The 20,504-nt window shown below is 30.9% G+C and overlaps 1 protein-coding gene across 2 annotated transcripts; it reads right to left on the bottom strand.

The window, feature by feature from the left end:
• Window positions 1-2,048: 2,048 nt before the first annotated feature.
• Window positions 2,049-18,503, bottom strand: LOC143049655 (GDP-fucose protein O-fucosyltransferase 1-like). 2 transcript variants are annotated; one of them, XM_076223273.1, is made up of 9 exons: window positions 18,381-18,503; window positions 14,982-15,099; window positions 13,556-13,650; window positions 12,260-12,428; window positions 11,485-11,584; window positions 9,912-10,107; window positions 6,621-6,745; window positions 4,263-4,365; window positions 2,049-2,663 (listed from the first exon to the last, which is right to left on the bottom strand). In XM_076223273.1, exons 2-9 carry the CDS (start codon window positions 15,082-15,084, stop codon window positions 2,502-2,504), a joined length of 1,053 nt encoding a protein of 350 aa, XP_076079388.1. In that variant the 5' UTR covers window positions 15,085-15,099; window positions 18,381-18,503; the 3' UTR covers window positions 2,049-2,501. The 2 variants fall into 2 exon arrangements, with proteins under 2 accessions (XP_076079388.1, XP_076079399.1); XM_076223284.1 differs by having other exon boundaries at window positions 18,386-18,404.
• Between the last annotated feature and the right edge of the window lie 2,001 nt (window positions 18,504-20,504).

Raw genomic sequence — 20,504 nt, 5'->3', positions numbered from 1 at the left:
TTATGGTATTGTGGGGGAAAATGAACATTAATAAAGCACTGTTGCTGAAATTGCATTACTGACAGCAGGTCTTTAGAAGGAAATATGCTTTTCCAGTATGAGGATAAAATAAGCTCAAATTAAATAATATGGGTCTCTTAATTTACACAATTTTATATAAACTGCAGTTTATATCTTATCCAAATAATGTTGCCTGTTCTGAACATGTTTCAAAAAAAATAAAAAAATTGCAAATCAAAAATTCTTCTAGTAAATGTTACAAACTATCAGTGTAAGACATAAAATCTGGACCAACAGCTAAGAACTTTAAAATGTCAAAAAAAAAATAATCTAAAAATGTTGTTTTGGGGCATTTTGTAAGTTGAAAAAGAGGTTTTATATGACATTGAAGATTAAGTTGTAGTGCCTTTTGATATTTTTTTTAAAGTATTTTTCAACACAGGGCATTGAAAATTTCCTTTTCAACATAAAAAAAAAAAAAAAACTTATTTTATTGAAATATGGATTCTTTCTGGATTGCAAAAATATATATTCACTTCTAATAAAAATTCAAATGACTAAAATAGACATGATGATTGATGGGGAATTAACTAAAAAACAATGCATTGGTTTGTTATATTTTTAAAAGTACATTTACTAACAGTAGCTAACCTGTCATGTTGTTAGGGAGGTCGGTGCCTAAGTAAAGATTTAGAACAAGTTCTAATCTTTCTAAAAACGATTTGTTGTAAATTTTAAACATTTATAAATCAATGTTACGTTTTGAAAACTTCAGAATCAACATTCAACACTAAAATATTAAATTAATGATGCATATATAATTGCCTACCACTTTGTTGGAAGATTAAAGTATCAAATTATACTCATGATTTTCATTTTTAAGTTCACCTATCTATAACACCTAATCAATGTTATTGAGTATAGGAGGAATACAAATTTGCAAAAAAAAATAGATTGCACACTATAGCAATAGTATATTAAATAACAAACAAGCATGTTACGCAAGAAATAATTGCAACAGAGTCAAAGTCCCCATAAGTACCAAGCCCTTAGAACTTATTATTATTTATTCAATTTGTCATCAATTTGGTTTATCATGTAGAGTATTTTCACTTAAAAAAAATTTCCAATATTTTAAGTATTTTGTGAAAATTGGGTAAAAAAATGTCAATAAGTAACCATTGACTGTTTGACCTGAAAGTAGTCCATATGTTTCAATGGTCATTCCTGAAGATCCTCAGTGTCTATCGCTAACCATTTTCAAGTTATAATTATTTCAATCTAATTAAAAACCGATCTCTCATCGCTCTTGTTTCTGATATGTCGCGTGGGAGATCTAACGAAACCGGCTTTGAGGTCACATGTGAGTGAACTAAAAGTTATGAATTTATAAAGATATGCAAATGAGTTGACGACCTATTAATAAGCCAATCAAAAAAGTTTATGAATTATTTTGACTGACGATTTCGTCGTAAATAAAATGAGTTACATCCCTTTGCCTTACGTTAAACTTACAAGATCGTGGAAGACTCAATTTCATTGGTCGAAAAAGACACACCTACGAGGTCACTCACATGTGACCTCAAAGCGGGTTTCGTTAGATCTCCCACGCGACATATCAGAAACAAGAGCGATGAGAGATCGGTTTTTAATTAGATTGTAATTATTTAAATATTTAAAAAATATTTCCATAGGGTTCTATAGAAAATCCCTCATTTCTTTTGGCCCCCAAAAGTATCCCTTAAAATAGCCCAATGTACAAACAAAAACCCTGATTTCACCACCATTTATGTTCTGGGCAAAACAATAAGTCTTTCAAACTTTGTTTTGGAGACTTAAATATGTTTGAAAATTACATATCTTATTATATAATTAAATTATAAATAGTATGATGTCACACTTGACTGGGACAGCAACCCAAAATAAAACCAGACATGACAACTAGAGGTTAACATATTGACTTGCCAATAAACAATTAACAAAACATTATGTCAAGTTCTAAATCCTCAACAGTCTAGATAATGGTAAATAAATTAAACAAAAATCACTAAAGTTCTTTTTGAATGAAATTAATTTCACTCCTGGCATGCCCCTTTCAGAATGAAATGAATAATCTTCAATTTTTTTCATAATTTGTGTACATAAAAAAATCAAACTTGGTGAATATGTTTTTATGTTATGAAAAACATATCAAGATGATCAGTAAAAAATCCCAAAGTTTCCCTTTAAAGCCTAAAAGGACAAACATATAAAAGGCATGTGGGTATGAGTTTCATACAAATTTGTTAATAAATGAAAAATTTTCAAGTGGTTCAATTCAGTGATATACATGACATTAGAAATAATAAATCATATAAAAATAGATGGACAAATAAATAAATAGGCAAATCAGCATGAATATGATGTCCATCATGAAAGAGCACAGTTGCATAGTAGTATTGCATAAGGATGGAGAATGAGAAATTGGAATGTTAAACAGAATTGTTTTGATGACTAGTCAATCAGCTGTATCCCCAAAATGATGTTGGTTTTTCCTTTACTAGTCGGTCTCTGGTAACAGATGAGGTAAAGGATGACACACAGTTTCCTATAAAATGCTCAGCTTTCTGTAATATTCCAATGTCTATAATAGGAAGATGTGGATCTAAATGGACAATGTTGATCTGAAAAAGAAAAAAAAACAGAAAAAAAAAATAATTGCTGATTCATTAACAGCATATTGAGAAAACAAATTTGGTAATTTTTTTTGGGGGGAAGGGGATTTGAAGCAAGCATTCAATGTATATTTTCAATACTGTGAAAGTACTTTTATTCGTGGAGTATCTATTTTCATGGTTTTCGTGGATGACTTTATCTACGAATTTAAGTGTCCAATGAAATAAAACAACCATTGTCCAAATAGATCCCCATCAGTAGGCTTGACTACTGATATGATCTAGAGAATATATTGAATAACGCCAAATCTGAGAATACTTTAATAGCAGTCAAAGAACTACAACCGCATGCAGGATTATACCCATTTAATCTTTATAACCTAAACTGTACAACTTTTGATCTTTTAATTCTATTAAAAAATATTTTTGATCAATGAAAGTCAGATTTCCAGTATTGATATGCTAGTATGATAAAGTGTTCATTTTATATCCTCATAGTTCTGGTACTTATGGGAAATAATAATTTCATGCTGGGCTTGATTTTGATAAGAAGAATTATTTGACAATTCAAGATATGTTTATAGCATTTGTTTATGTTACTGTTTTCTTTAGGTGACATGTTTATGGCCTAATAAACACCTTTGATGGTCTTTAATCTGTTGATCACTTTATCATGGGTTAATCAGTGTTATCACTACGGTTTACTCTAATGGGGTCAATGTTTACTTTGCAATTTTCTTCAATCCAGACTATTTGTAAACTTCGTTTCTATAGGCTTTAATTTTTCAATTATTTTTTTTTTAGAAAACTAAAATCCACATATAACAATTCCACAAAGAGCCATTCAAGAATTATTGCCGTGTTTGAACTAAAAAGGCTTTTCAGATAAAGTTAATGCCTACCACTCTGGTAAACGACTTCTTCCAATTACTCGTCTTTTTTCATAACTGATCACTTTTTTTCTAGCTTGGGAATGACATAAAAAGAAGGACAGGGTTAAAAATTCATTTTCCATATCTTTTTTTATAACAAACTACCGTTATATAACTTTTCTTGAATATCACTCAATACTAAAAATTATTGGTGTAAATGGTCCAAGGACACAGTTAATGCCCTTTGGTTTTCGTTGTCTACGAATATAGTCCCTTCTGTGAACAGTGTATATCTTCCATTTTTTATTTGATACACTTTCCCAATTTATTTCTTATATTTAATGCATGAAATATTAAGTAGGGGGATGTAATTACATGTTATAAACATTTGGGTGCTGAATCTTTATGTTAAGTAGTGATTTGGTCAGGTTAAAAAAGGTCAAATTTAATTACGTCGGAAGCTGTCAAACTAGATTTTAGACCCCCTTATAACAGAATTGTCAACATTTTGAGTAAGAGCTGGTGGAAGTTTCTATAAATTTGATTATATTTGTCCCACTAGCAGTACCTACTGTCAAAATCTTTTTGAGAAAGAGCAGGTGCGATTTGATTTTATTGTCTAAAAGAAATGCACTATGAAATAACTGTGTTCTCAGGCCATATTGTTGATATTGTAAAGAATTAATTGTTGGTTGATAAATATCCAGAGATAGTAAGATAAAGATAAATAGCTTACTTCTGAACCTAAAACTCCTTTTAATTCATTCATTAAATTCTTCTGGTCTGTTGCAATGAATAAATGTTTTACTTTAGTTTCTTCAACAACTTTTTTGGTAAGTCTGAAATAAGATAAAATGAGAATAGGTTTTGATTATTCTAAAACATAAAGAATATATATTTGCTTTATGGTTGAGTGAACATCATTGAGCAGTATTTCTGATTTTTATGAACATAAGAAATTTAATAAAAACAAATTGCTATACTTAAAATTTAGAATTTCTTGAAATTTTGTTGAAAGAATTTTGTTTAAAATTACAAAAAAAATAATTCTGTATTAATAAAATGAAAAAATACAGGGGGACTTCTTTTGGGTTTGATTTCACAATCATTTAAGTTTTAGTGATGTACGAAATATATCAAAAGTACCATTTCGCATCATGAAAAATGGATTTTGAAGAGGGTCATAATGTTTTTTTCTGGTGTGTGTTGTGTTTGGTACATCCCTCTGTCTGTTAGGCTGTCAGTCCAATACCATGATAAAGTTTTGGTATAAGTAGGTTATCATTTGAACTTTGGTGGTTTATGCTCACATCAATTTGAAACTAAGTAAACATGTTTATTATGAAGTGAACTGTTTACAGGAACATAAACCTTGATTTCAAGATTCACTGATCAAGTAAAAGATTTAAAGTTAGTGGTGCATCTAGTCTGTGGTCATGTATTCTAGTTCTAATCTCAATAAAGACTGGTAAAAAAAATACAGAACTCCGAGGAAAATTCAAAACAAAAGTCCCCAATCAAATGGCAAAATCAAATAACAAAACACATCAAACGAATGGACAACAACTTTCATATTGGCACAGGCATTTTGTATTTTATCTTACTTAAAAAATGAATGGTGACCATATTCATTTTTGATTATTTATTTTGTTACATCACTTTTAAACACAAGAGTGCACACACTGAAACGTCTCGCCTTCTATACTAATCATTGATATTATGTTGATAGTCCTAAGTATAAAGCTTTATTACAACTGTCTCATAAACTTAACATTAACCAAGATAACTAAACAAAGACCAATGAACCATGAAAATGAGGTCAAGGTCAGATGAACCATGCCAGGCAGACATGTACAGCTAACAATGCTTCTATACAACATATATAGTTGACCTATTACTTATAGTTTAAGAAAAATAGACCAAAACACAAAAACTTAACACTGTGCAATGAACCGTGAAAATGAGGTCACAGTCAAAAGAAACCTGCGCTACTGACATAAAAATCATAAAATATTTCCATACACCAAATATAGTTGACCTATGGCATAGTATTAGATAAAAAGACCAAAACTCAAAAACTTAACTTTGACCACTGAACCATGAAAATGAGGTCAAGGTCTTATGACATCTGCCCGCTAGACATGTACACCTTACAATCATTCCATACAACAAATATAGTAGACCTATTGCATATAGTATGAAAAAAACAGACCAAAACACAAAAATTTAACTATAACCACTGAACCATGAAAATGAGGTCAAGGTCACATGACATCTGCCGGCTAGACATGTACACCTTACAATCATTCCATACAACAAATATAGTAGACCTATTGCATATAGTATGAAAAAAACAGACCAAAACACAAAAATTTAACTATAACCACTGAACCATGAAAATGAGGTCAAGGTCAGATGACACCTGCCAGTTGGACATGTACACCTTACAGTCCTTCCATACACCCAATATACTAGCCCTATTGCTTATAGTATCTGAGATATGGACTTGACCACCAAAACTTAACCTTGTTCACTGATCCATGAAATGAGGTCGAGGTCAAGTGAAAACTGTCTGACAGACATGAGGACCTTACAAGGTACACACATATCAAATATAGTTATCCTATTACTTATAACAAGAGAGAATTCAACATTACAAAAAATCTGAACTTTTTTTTCAAGTGGTCACTGAACCATGAAAATGAGGTCAAGGACATTGGACATGTGACTGACGGAAACTTCGTAACATGAGGCATCTATATACAAAGTATGAAGCATCCAGGTCTTCCACCTTCTAAAATATAAAGCTTTTAAGAAGTGAGCTAACACCGCCGCCGGATCACTATCCCTATGTCGAGCTTTCTGCAACAAAAGTTGCAGGCTCGACAAAAACTGTAGGACCGGATTCATTAGTTTTTCACTTCTTATGTGCATTTTATAATTTCTATAATTTATAGATCTATTTTTAATTAATTGTAGCTCTGATAGTATAAATGCAACATATATATATCATACTGTCAATATATACATTTCAATGAGTTCTGAAAGCATATAGAATTTTATAAATAAAAAAAAACATTTTATGGTACTTTACCTTAAAACTTCTGTTGTGGATGGATAACAAAGATTTGCTGGCAGTTTTTCATAATTTTTATACCCAAGACATTGTGGTGATGCCATATATCTGATCTGATCTTTAGCATGTTCACATGCTCTTTCCTATAAAACAAACAAACAAGTGTTCATTTAGGGTCGATTGTCTTCTAGATAGTGTGTGTTTTTTTTTAGCTCAATATCAACTGACTAGTCTACCTGATAGATTCCTTAAAGCAGCTTTATTTACTTTTAATAATATTGCTGAAATTTCATGTAGCTTTTTAACACAAGACATAATTCTAAATCTTGAGAGCATTCAACTTATGTCAAGGTCATATGACACCCTACAATAAACCATAAAGCAAACTATTGCTGAACAGCAATAAAAAGTTACTGAGCAACCGACACAATTTGGTTTTTCTAAAAACACCTGCAGTTTTCTTCCATTTTGTTTTATTGCTTATGAAGAACAGAATAAGAATAAAAATAGATAAAAAGTACCCCTTTGGAATCATATAAAAAATAGAGCTTAATTGGTATCCATGCAAAAGACAAGTATAACATCTTTTCATGAACTCATTAATTTACAAACAGCTCCCTAAAGTAAGGTAGCAAGCAATCAGTCAAGAATTTTCAAATTTTTTGGGGGGAGGAAATTTTGTAAATGATTAAATAAAATTCAGATTTGCATCTGTGTGCAAGTTTTAATTTGATCTGTACTTTGGAACTTAAATATATAGAACAGTCTATGCATATATAGCCATAGATTAAACATATTTTGTACAGATTGGCAAAAACAAAATTTCAGAGAATACTAGAGGTGCATTAAGATGGTATATGGCATTATTCCTCCTATGCATACCAAACAATAAATATAATTTTTTTGTAAATTGTCTACAAATTATTATTTATATAAAACTTGAAAAGACATGCCTATGAACCAAGTTTCAGAAAAAACAAAGAGAACTGAAAAATATGAAAAGTATTGGACACTGGCAGTCATATTTATCGCTTAGGGGTCATCCATAATTGTCAACCATTTTCCAAAGTGTACAAAACGTACACTTGGGGGGAGGGGGTTAAAAAATCAACATTTTTACCGTACACTTTTTTTTTTATTTCCGGAATTTATATCATTTCCGTAGGGAAAGTCGATTTATAAAATCGAGAATTGGCTTGGGTGTGTTTCTCTTCTTATTTCTTCTGTATTATTTTCACTTGATGATATTGATTTCAATATCGACATAATTCTACTCAATCGGGATTGAACGATTAAAAGATCAAATCATATGAAAACTAAATCTTTCAAAAATGTGAACTAGTAAAATTATTTAAACAAAAAGTTTGCAAGCATTTCTCAGTACCCCGATTTTCAATTTCACCTGCTTTATTATTGATCGATACCGTTTTACTCTGTTTAATAAACAAAATTGATCGAAACACTAAATTCGTTGAATGTTTTGATTTTGACAAGACGCCATTTTTTGAAAAGATTTTAAACTGGTCCTTCGATTAATTTCCTTGTAATGCATTTCAAAATAGTAAACCAGTAAACCGGAAGTAAACTTATTTTTCTTAGTAAAAGCCTCCTTCAATTAGGAGCACCTCCATATGAAGTTTAACCTTAACTTAGAAATATCCAATATAGTTACACGTTACAGTATATATACATAAACGATAATAGTGCCATGAATGGCATATTTACAGGGACCATTTAAATAAAAATACAGGCGGGAAATTAAAAAACTCAAAATGTTTTAAAACATTACACTTTTATTGATTGCTGTCTTTAGCTCTGATTCCATCAACAACTGTCAGTCCATACTCATGATACTTTACCAATGCAATAAAACCATGCATTTCCCTTTCTTTGATTCTTAGCATAATTTATGTGCCCTTTTGTTAATCTTTTGCATGCTCTAGGTGCCCTTTTTATTGGAGTTACCATTTCCACTGTGTGATAGGGGAAACACTAATCTTTGTACTCTTTATTCTGACAAAACACAAGCATCACAGATAGATGTCATCAAATAAAACAGTCAGATATGTTTTAGTTTTTTTTTTTCAATGCAAAGTTCTATATTAAACTAAAATATAATAGACAGGATCTTCTTTTTATTAAGAATGACTGATTCTTCTCTTGAAATCTGAAAATGGTTGATGTACACTTTTTGAGGGAGGGTGGGGGGTCTGAAAAAGTGTACGTTTTGTACACTTTGGAAAATGGTTGACAATTATGGATGACCCCTTATTCTTAACAAAGTTTGATTTATTTATAGAGGATCTTTCATTTTTTTTATAACAAAACATCATTAACATACTGATGTTTACTTTCCAGTACATGCCTAGTAAAAATTTCTGCAGTTTTTGCTGACTTGGAAGTTGATAGCATCATTATGTTGTTCTTAATAGATGTTCCTTTGATTTTGTAAGAGAGAAAAGAAGTAAAATTATCTTAGAACATTGATCATATCATAGCTATACTAGGTCATTACTAACAAACTTTCTAATATATATATACCAGTAATACAAACATATTATCATATACTTAGACTAAATAACATATGATTTTTACTGTATGATAATAGCATGAAATTAAAGTATTTTCCATATTTTTCGAATTGGTGCTGAGCGGGCTGATATGAAAAGTTTATCACATGCCTTTCCGTAATGTTATCACATGGCATTCCGGTGATACTCAGCAAATTCCGGAAAATACACCTCAATGCTACGTTTTCGGTGAAAAACATTACAAAGTAGTGTACAAAACAATTATTTGAATACTGGTGTATATTGTATAAAATAATTAAATTAAAAAAAAAAAAAAATATTTAATAAATGCATTTTTTAAGTTTTTCTGAAACACAATTTAGAAAGTTACTTTAAAAAAGTTGACTTTTCCAAACAATTTTCATTATGTGTATTGTTGAATTTTTTTTTGTCGATTCGTCCATATTAAAATGTGTGTTTTTTTGCTCTGTTGAGGCATATGATAGAAAGATTTCATATTGAATGTATCAAATTTGCGGTCCGACGTCCGGGAACTTTTTACTCTTTCAACATCTTTTCAGGAACCACGTAGAAGGATCAATATATGAATCTGTTATTTTTCTCTACTGTTGAAGCATATGGTAAAAAGATCATAACATGTCATTTTTCATATCACATGTATTATCAGCCCTCGGTCAATATCAGCCCTCGAGCCATGCGGCTCTTGGGCTGATATTGAACCTAGGGCTGATAATACATGCGATATGAAAAATGCCATGTAATAATCTGATATTATTACCCAATCTGCTCCATTGCGTAGATGTATACCAACATATGGGTCATCATTGAACAGTTTGTGGATATGATGATCTATTTCATCCTGTATCTTATCTGACCACTGTATATATTTTTGTAAAGGAACATCTTTTTCTGCCACAGGAAAAGCTGCTGGAGCACCTCTCAAAGCAAGTACTGGATACTTATATGGTGGATACCTAAACCAATTACAATAAAAGTCAACATAAATTATTGTGGAAACGTTATTTTTCATTGGATACTAATTTTCGTGGATTTCATGGGTACAGGGGAACCACTAATTATAACTTTCAAAAAATAGATTTTTTTTATAGGCTTGTATGTAGACTAGCAAAACCTCAAAATTGAATATTCTCGAAAGTGTTAGTTTTCCTAAATCAATGAAAATTGATACCCATGAAAATAGCTGAATCCACAGTAGTCATGAAAGTCTTACAATACATGTGGTTTCTTAGAACTAGCTTATTTTATCTCCAGAAGATTTGTAATTGACTCCTCTTGTCATAAGTCCTGTTTAACTCTTGAGAGGTGTTTCCAACACTAGTAACTACCATGTATTCCCTTAATGTTTGTCTGAATTAACTGAATGCTGATGACAAACAGCCTGATGATCTTTTGAAATATATTAATGTTTTATGTTGGTGTAGAGGCTAGAAATTGAGCAATCAAGCTAATATAGTAAACTGTGAACAAACCCTTTTTTGTGAAAAAAATTAACTTAAATAATAAATATAAATGTACAGTCTTCAAAAGCATAGAAACGAAAACTATCATAATTTGATACATGTTCTATGTATAATAAGCTGATAAAATAATCAAGTAATTGCAGACTTTGACCTTAATTATTTATCCCTTATAATTTTTATGAACTATGTATTTGCATTCAGGTATCGCAGATCAAATTTCATTTTGTGTTAATTAGCGCTTTTTGTGATGTTATACTATTGTTTCAGAAAAGAGAGAAGGTTTGGTACCATTAAAACGTTTAATCCCGCTGCAAATGTTTGTATCTGTCCTAAGTCAGGAATTGATGTACAGTAGTTGTAGTCTGTTTTTGTAGTTCATACTTGTTTTTCTTGTTTTTGTATAGATTAGACCGTTAGTTTTCTCGTTTGAATGGTTTTACACTAGTAATTTTTGGGGCCCTTTATAGCTTGCTGTTAGGTGTGAGCCAAGACTCTGTGTTCAAGGCCTTGACCTGTAATGGTTCACTTTATAAATTGTTATTTGGATGGAGAGTTGTCTCATTGGCACTCATACCACATCTTCCTATATCTATCTACCTATTCTTAAAAGCAAAGGGGCAACAAAATATATTTAACTTATATCTTACTTACGATAATAAGTAAATTTAAGCAATTACCTCTTTGCATTTGAACAGAGAAGCTAATTTGAAGTGATAAAGGTATCATTTATTCTGTAATTATGTTTCAAAATTATGATTATAATTATTCCTCTCATTTCGGGTGTCATGATTGTCAATAAAATATTTATTTGTTTGCTTGTTTGTCAGTTTGTCAGTTGTATTCTTTCTTAAATTGTTTAAGCAAACTTACAAATCCATAAAATTCTGTGTGTCAGCATAGTATGCCTGTAGTGGGTGAATCTCATCAAAATCAACACCATATTCATCCCAGAAGTTTGTGAATGGATTACCTACAAAATATAAAATATCTGATTATACTGTTAAAACTATGCCAAAAAGAATGATAATTCTTATTGTTCACAAAAAATTATTTGATAAATTATTCAAACTTACAAGAAAACAAATTAATGATCATTATGTGTCCTTTTCAGCCTGTTGAGTTAAGTCAGACCTGGGTTTAGACAGGTTTCAGGTTAAGTCTAGACTAGGTTTAGACAAGTTTTATTGTATTAGAATTTTTTAGTCCCTGACCAATGCTACCAATAGTTAGTGTGCACTATTCCATGGTATAAAAAATGACTTTAAAATGAAGACAGTTGATTTTAAAACATTTGACACACAATAAAAGCTTTATATGAAAATTAGTGGTCAACAATACTCATTTAATATAATACTATGAATTAATTATTATTCTTTTTGTGGATTTCGTGGGTACAGGGGAACCACAAATTTAAATGTTCATAACGAATTACAAATTTTCTAAACGAATGTATGCAGACTATGCCAAAACCATGAATTTAAATATCAACGAATATGCAAGTTTTCCTCAATCCACGAAAATTGGTATCCACGAAAATAAATGAATACACAGTATTCCTAAATATTAGTGCAATGACCATGTAATATACAGTTCATCAAATAACAATATGTCAGTAATTCATTCTTAATCATGTAATATGTAATACCATTCTTCATTTCACAGGTTCCACCCCTTGGTGCATAACAAAATCCAGTTCTCTCCCCTACAGGCCAGTGTTCAGGGGCAAGTTCTGCCATAAAGTCTTCTGCTAATATAACTTTGTGATACTCTTCTAATGGTTCTACTTTAAACCATTCATCAAAAGGTATGTTTTTCTAGATACAAGAAGTGATAGTATATGGATTTCATATGGAAAGGGAGGCAACCACAATGCAAATTACGAAAATAATGTACAATGCCTAAGAAATGATTATATGAAAAGCAGTATGTCAATTACTTGTTTATCTTGAAATGAGTTATGGATGTTCATGTTATTATTCAGTTATTAATGTTACATCTTATCATATGTGTCTATATTATATTTACAAGAATTATGTTTCAAATGACAATAAAAAACAAAAACAAAAACAAAACACAACTGATTCGAAATCTGTGATTTTTCTCAAAAGTGATCATTGCTTAACAATCTATTAAACTATCGTTTTGTAATTTTAATATGCCTGTTTGTTTGTTTTTTTGTTGTGTATTTTAGTAACAATCCTATTGTTTGGATTTCAAACTAATAAAATTCTTATTCTTATTCTTATTCTTATTCTTATTAAACAAACAAAATTTAAATCAATATGTAATGCTTCTTCAAAATTCTAATTGATAATCGAATTTTCAATAAAATTATATTTTTAGCAATTATTTTATTATATGAACTTTCTATCATTAACACTTGCTCTTCAACTTCGTACTTTATTTGGCCTTTTTAACTTTTTTGGACTGATGTCACTGAGTCTTTAGATGAAACGCATGTCTGGCGTATATACAAAATTTAGTCCTGGTATCTATGATGAGTTTATTTACATACTTTAATATACATAGGTAAAATAATGAGTATCACATCAGTGTTTAAGATTTTTATTTAAGAATTGAATGCTCTTTTTTGTAAATTTATTGGGGTGTAAAAGCGTTGACCGAAGTACATTTTGTATGAAGCGCGGAAGCGCTTCATACTTAAAATGTGCGCACGGTCAACGCTTTTACAACCCTATAAAATTACAAAAAAAAGCATTCAATACTTATAATTACATTTTTACCTATATGATCATGAAAACACGCCTTTTATCAAGTTTTTATTTCATTTACCTGTGCACTTTATTGTGGGACCTCGTGTCATCATGAATGAGAAGTTTTATTGAGTGATACAACTGCTTAATTAGCCAATCAGAATAACGTATTGTAATGAAACATACATCTAATGTAATTATAAACAGGTAATCAATACTGGCCTTACATATGTTCTAAATGCTGGTAAAACAAGAGTACGATTGACTGACTTGGTAAATGATAATCCTCCGAGGAAATGGTCTGCCTGATTACCAAATCTTCCTGTGTATATAATAAATAATGGTAATTATTCTCATTGTCTCAACAAAACAAATTAAATTAATCATCCATATAAAAATAACTAACTAAATAAGAACTCTTTGCTAAACATGTATCCAATAGACAAGAATTGTCAATACAATAACTCTTATTCTTTTTAACAATGAATTATATTCAATTTCTTCAAGCGTATTAGACCAAACCTTGAAACCATAAATTTGAAAAAAAAGAAACATTAAAATCATTATCAAAATTTTCTTCCTTCATGATATTAAAAGTAAAGATTGCATATATTACAAAGTTTTCTTTAATGAAAATCTAAAATACTTTATACATTAATCTTAAATATGTTCTCCTAAGTTTTTTAGAGGGAGATAAGATTAATATTTCAAAAGATCAATGACTTTATATTATCTTGCATGACTGATTTTTATCATTCTAACTTATTTAACTTGAAAACAAGTTCATGGACCCCTTTTTTAAAAATGCCATTAGGTTTGATTACAAGAGAAGATTATGTGTGCCAATTTTCATGAAAACGTGAATTGTGCAATTTTTTTAAAATTTGATAAATATACAGCCCAAAATGATGTTTTTTTCTACATTCGTGAACATTTGATAAATTTGAGTTATTTCTGAATAAAAAAATGTATAAATATTTAGGATACTTATAAAATACAGAAATTACAAATTATTCAACAAAAAACAATTTGTGTTTATCTTTTAAAACAAAAAAAGTTATGTCTTTCTTTTGAAAAGGAAAATACAGCAACAAATCTGAATTTTGAGCAAATATACAAAATTTCAACCTTATTTTACTCAAAAAGAAAAGTAGCACATGAAGGTATATTTTTTATTACATATTTGATTTAATCAAGTAAAAAATAGTCTAGATATGGAAATTTTAATCAAAATGTAAATACGGGATAAAAACTGTATCTATCGTATGCCCTTAAATCACAGAAATAGGCAAAAATATTTAAACTGTAAAAAAAAATGCCATTTAAGGGAAATAACACCTATACGGTTAATTTGGGAAAAAAATAGAATAGGGCGCTTTTTGTCATTCAAAACATTTTCCTCATTATCAGATTATCTCTATCTAATTCAAATTATAATATAAATTTCCAGAGATTAGAAATCTTGCCTTTAACTCTTATCTTTTTGGTTTGTCATGGCATCATGATTAATTGTTGACAAAGTTGTGAGAGTCAGATGTTAGTCTTACAATGATGCAATATTGCATGACAACAAATTAATGCTGATTGAGGTTATTGAACCATTATTATAAGGTTAATAGCATACAAATGAGTGATTCATATATACAAACTTACCCATACACAGACAGAAAAACACATAGCCATTTTCATCCCATTCATGAGTGGCTATAATTCCAGTAACAAACAGTAATGTAACTATCCATATCCACAAAGCCATGTTTTATATATTGATCTGTAAAATAATTTGTATATAACAGAACATGTAAGTCAAAGTGTAGGTACTTAATAATATCTGTCATAAAATTTGAATCCCATTAGAGTAGTAGCTACAAAGGAAATATCTAAAATTAAATTCAATGTTAACAGCTGACACACTAATATCACTCTACAGATGCAGATTTAAATTGTTTTCATGGGAAACGGTTGATTGATTGTTTGAGATAGTTAAGTTTAAACAGTCTTTTATTCAAGTAAATTGCATTGGACTGGGCAACAGGCAAAGTCTATGTAAGCCCTCTCCACATTGATTGAGATACAGACCTTATCTAATAAAATTGAGAATGGAAATGGGGAATGTGCCAAAGAGACAACAACCTGACCATAGAAAAATACAACAGCAGAAGGTCACCAACAGGTCTTCAATGTAGCGAGAAATTCCCACACCCGGAGGCGTCCTTCAACTGGCCCCTAAACAAATATATATAGTTCAGTGATAATGAACGCCATACTAATTTCAAAATTGTACACAAGAAACTAAAATTAAAATAATACAAGACTAACAAAGGCCAGAGGCAACATTTCAGGCATAGAAAACATAATTTTGTCATAATTTTCAATTTTTATAAAAGTTTGTTTGCAGTTAGAACTGCATGGAAATGTAGGTAGCATTTGTACTTCCGAGACTTTTGATAATTATGACGCCCTTTTTGCTTTTGTATAGGAAAATAGGCCCAATATTTTATTTCATGCATATATATTCAATGATATTTATATGATATATGATAATTTTAGTAAAGATGATGCAGATTACATCACAAAAATAAGAGGTAAACAAACTGTAACCACAGAAGAAAAGTACTGTGGAATACCAAATTTTGTGGATTTTCTTGGTAAAGGTAAACCTTGAATTTAGATGTTCAATGAAGTAGCAGTTATATTAAGGCTAGTATGTCAACTTTGGCTAAACCACAAAATTCAATATCCCTGAAAATTGGTTACCATGAAATTAATAAATCACAGTACTAAAACCAGTTTTTGGCATAATATGGATTATGTTCTTCTTGTACAAAAATGTATATTTTATGATGGTATGATACTTAACCCCTAACTGGAGGAATTGTGTTTGATTTTCATATAAAGATGAAGTCATTATGTTCAGTAGTTGTCCTTTGTTGATGTGATTCATAAGTGTTTCTCATTTCTTGTTTTTTTTATATAAATAAGACTGTTGGTTTTCTTGTTTGAATGTTTTTAAACCAGTAAATTTTTGTGATACTTTATAGCTTGCTGATCAGTGTGAGCCAATACTCTGTCTTAAAGACCAGACCTTTACTTACAATGTATAATGGTTTAATTCTATAAATTGTGATTTGGATGGAGAGTTGTTTCCTTGCATACCACATCTTCCTATATCTATAATCTTTCAATCAGTTTAATTGTGGAGTGGGCATATCAAGTACTGCTAGAAGTCCTTTGTTGTTAATTTATCTTATTCTTTATCATTTTCTTTTAGCTAAGTTTCTTCTGTTACCTTTTGGTAATATTGGACTGAGACTTCAGGAATAGGCATTTATCAACGACATGCCAGATTGAACATCCTCAGATGTAAGATTGTTTGCAGACAATAGCCTGGTCTACAGGAAAATTAGAAATCTTGATGATGCAGCAACTCTCCAGAAAGACCTCACTGCCCTGGAGGAATGGGAACACAAGTGGCAGATGTGTTTTCATCCAGAAAATTGCACTGTCATGAGGATCTTTAACAAGTGTCACACCCTACATGGACACCAACTAGAAGTTGTTGATAGTGGAAAATACCTTTGAGTTTTCATTAGTCAAGACCTACAGTGGTATAAACACATAAATAACATCACCGGAAAAGCAACCAGGATCCTCAGTTTTCTCTGCAGGAACCTTGGCCGTTGTAAGGATTCTGTCAAAAACATGGCCTATTGTGCACTGATCAGACCATCGATCGAGTACGGAGTGTGGGACCCCATCCAACCACACTGATCAAAGACCTTGAATGGGTACAGCTCAAAGCAGCACGTTTTGTATATAACCAGTACACCGACACTTCCCCAGGCTGTGTCACTGAACTTTTAGACCAACACCAGATGGATACCATACAGCAAAGACAAATGAATCAGTGACTCGTCCGTTGTTCCAAAATCCAGAACCAACTTGTAGAGATACAACCAGCTATCTACTACACATCTGGGGACAACAGAACAAGGGGTGGCCACAGACTTAGACAGATAAGACCTACTAAGGAAGTATACAACAACTCCTTTTTCCCACACTCTATCAGAGACTGGAACCTACTGCCAGACACAGTAACAAAGGAAGTATACATCAACTCCTTCCCCCACGCTCTATAAGAGACTGGAACCTTCTGCCAGACACAGTAGCAGCCGTACCAACACTCGAGGAGTTCAGGGCCAGATTACCCAGTGTGCCCTGCACAAAGATGCAGCCTAACTGGACACCAGCTTGCCAAATTTTAGTGTAAATAGTTTTAAATATTTTATATTTTTTTTAAATTTATTCATTGGAGAAGCCTCCTGTTTCACCAAGTGAAGTTATTAAAACACTCAAATATGAGGTCAATTCCCTAATGGTAGAAGATGAACAACGTCGTAATGGGGTTACTTCGTGATGAATAACAGTAAAAATATTTGATAAATGACAAATGGTAATTTTTGGTGCTTGACAAATTTTATATATACATCATTGTACATGTAAGGAACATTTTTTTTAGATAATAAAAAATTTACCAAAAAATAAAGGTAAATATAATTATTTGAGACCTATAATAACATACCTGCCAACTGTCACTATTAGCGGGGGATTTCCCCCATGGAGGCTCCCAAATGGAAATTTTGAAAGAGCAATTGTGTCCACCATTATAAACAAAACAAATGATTAACAACAGCTTAAAGCTTGTAAAAGTATGAAGAAGCCAAAACACAACATTAAAATACATTCGAAGGCCCCCTTCAAGGTTTTGTAGGACTATGAGAGTTATTGTGCCGGTAAAACCCCCATGGGTATTTTGAAAAGTTGGCAGGTATGTAATAAATCATGATAAGGATATTTTGAAGCTAACATTAACCGAAAATGACTGACGGTAAAGGGCAATAATAGATCATAATATATTTATGCCGCATTCCTATCCCTTCCATCATTTCCGCATTTTATTTTATTTTTAGATTAAGGCACTTAGTAATCAACTTTGTCATAAAAAAATTGATGACAAAAATATTTAATAAGTAAGAAATACATAAAACTTACTAAACCTAATAATCAAATGATGCCTCTGTGCAAGAATAAACTTGATAAGTTGATTTGCATTAGGCCTACCTAGCGGTTTCCATGAATTGTTGTTTTGATGGAACTCCTGAGGTTAAGGGATGGAAACTGGTATTGTCACTGTTCCTTCAAGTTGCTTCTTCTCTGTATAAATTTCCTTTCAGAGGAACACCAACGATTAACGCATGAATATCAATATTGTAAAAGTTATTTTCTTTATTAATTTATTGTTCCAAAAAGTAATATCTGCATAATAAAAAAATCATTTCTTTTGGTACATGTACAAATTTTGTAAGCGACTGTGGAAAACAAAATTATATCCTGGTGAAATTTGATCCAGAGGAAAAAATGTCACAGTAGTTGTTGTTATTTTTTTTTATCCGGAGGAAATATTTCCCTGGGATAGTTTTTCCTTTCCTGTGAAATTCTATCTGGGTAGTTAACTTATTGAATAGTTATAAAAAAAAAAATCCTTTACAAATACTATGAAATAATAATATTGTATTTGAATTAAACCTATTTTGTAAAAAAAATATTTCATAAATTATCATTGAAAAAATTTCCTGAAAAAATTCAAGTATATATCATTCTTTCAAAAAGAAAATTATCAATAAACATAAGAAAGAAAACCAGAAATAATTCCAAAGATCGTAATTGTGAAATAATATCATGATTAAATAAGGTAAGTGAAATACATGTAAAAGTGAGTTGTTTTCAGATCTCAGTACAAATATAAATTAAAACGTAAAGGTAGACATATAGTTGCATTACTTTTATATTATTATATTTTATATTAATTTTTATTGCACATATGTACCTGTTCCAAGAAGTGACACTCCTTATTTCTGTTTGACACCCCCATTTTCCACAAATCTTAATTAATAACTTGTAAAATAAATTTATTAATATGGTACATTAAATATAAATCAATTACATATATTTTTTCAACTTTTTGGGTGGGATGACATATGGAACTCGTACCTTAACAGCTGGATAGTATTTACCTGTGAAATAGTATCTGTCTTATTAAAAATTCATGTTGTAAGTCATCTTGTTATATAAATGAAGAATCAAGGAAATATTTTACTATGAAATAGATTCAGGAATATATTATATCAATATCTTTAAAATATAAATTGCTCATAATTACCTCCCTTTGATAAATTATGCAAATTTGTTTTACCTTTGTGAAACATTTTATAATTAAAGTCAGGTATATATTGATTGCGAGTAACTTACATACTAGTTGATGGGACAATATTTCACAAGGTTCTGTGAAATAGGATACGCCAAATATATACCGGTACATACCATCCGCATAACACAGATAGATTTACACTCCTCTGGAAAAATTCTACCTGTGAAATACCATGACTGGAAAAAAAAAATAACCGTGACAAATCATCCTCAGGATAAAATATCACAGAGGAAGAAATAAACCGTTACAACTGCAGTAGTAATTGATTATTCACCAAAGACTGAATAAATGGGATGAAAACCACAAATCAATGACAAGTCGCTCCACACCAAATCGTCCCACTTTCTCATAACTTTCCCAATGTTCCCGGCCCCATACAGTTGCACATATCTTTTGTATCGAAAATGAAATACAAGATGCAGCAAAATAAAGTAAATTTGATTCATTTATCCAGAAATTTGCGGGTAGGTTGATAACTAAGCCGAAGTTTACTTAAAGACAAAATAAATGGTTTCTGCTTCAAAAATTGTGAACTTTCCATTTCTATGTCATACACAAGAATGAAGGAGATTATTTTTGTTACATTAATCAGTACACGTACTATGTCATTGATAAATCTTATAACAGGAAACACCTATACCCTGTTATAATTTTTAATAATATAGTTTACCTTAAGCCCCAGTCCCACTAGACCACGATCGCACGACGCTCACCGCGATCTAAAATATATTTAGATCGTGGTGAGGTCGCGGTATGATCGGCGTGAAAATGTAAATTTTCGTTGTTTTCGCGATGCTACTACGTCCTCATTACGCTTCAACAACGATCCCGCCACGATTATACCACGTTCTCACCGCGCTTATTCTGCGACCTCTCTACGCTTATCAAGATCTTTCTACGCTCTTCAC

This window comes from Mytilus galloprovincialis, chromosome 1, assembly GCF_965363235.1.
Source record: "Mytilus galloprovincialis chromosome 1, xbMytGall1.hap1.1, whole genome shotgun sequence".
NCBI classification, from domain to species: Eukaryota; Metazoa; Mollusca; class Bivalvia; order Mytilida; family Mytilidae; genus Mytilus; species Mytilus galloprovincialis.
Note: the sequence above shows the minus strand (reverse complement) of the source record. Positions and strands in the feature narration are given on the sequence as shown.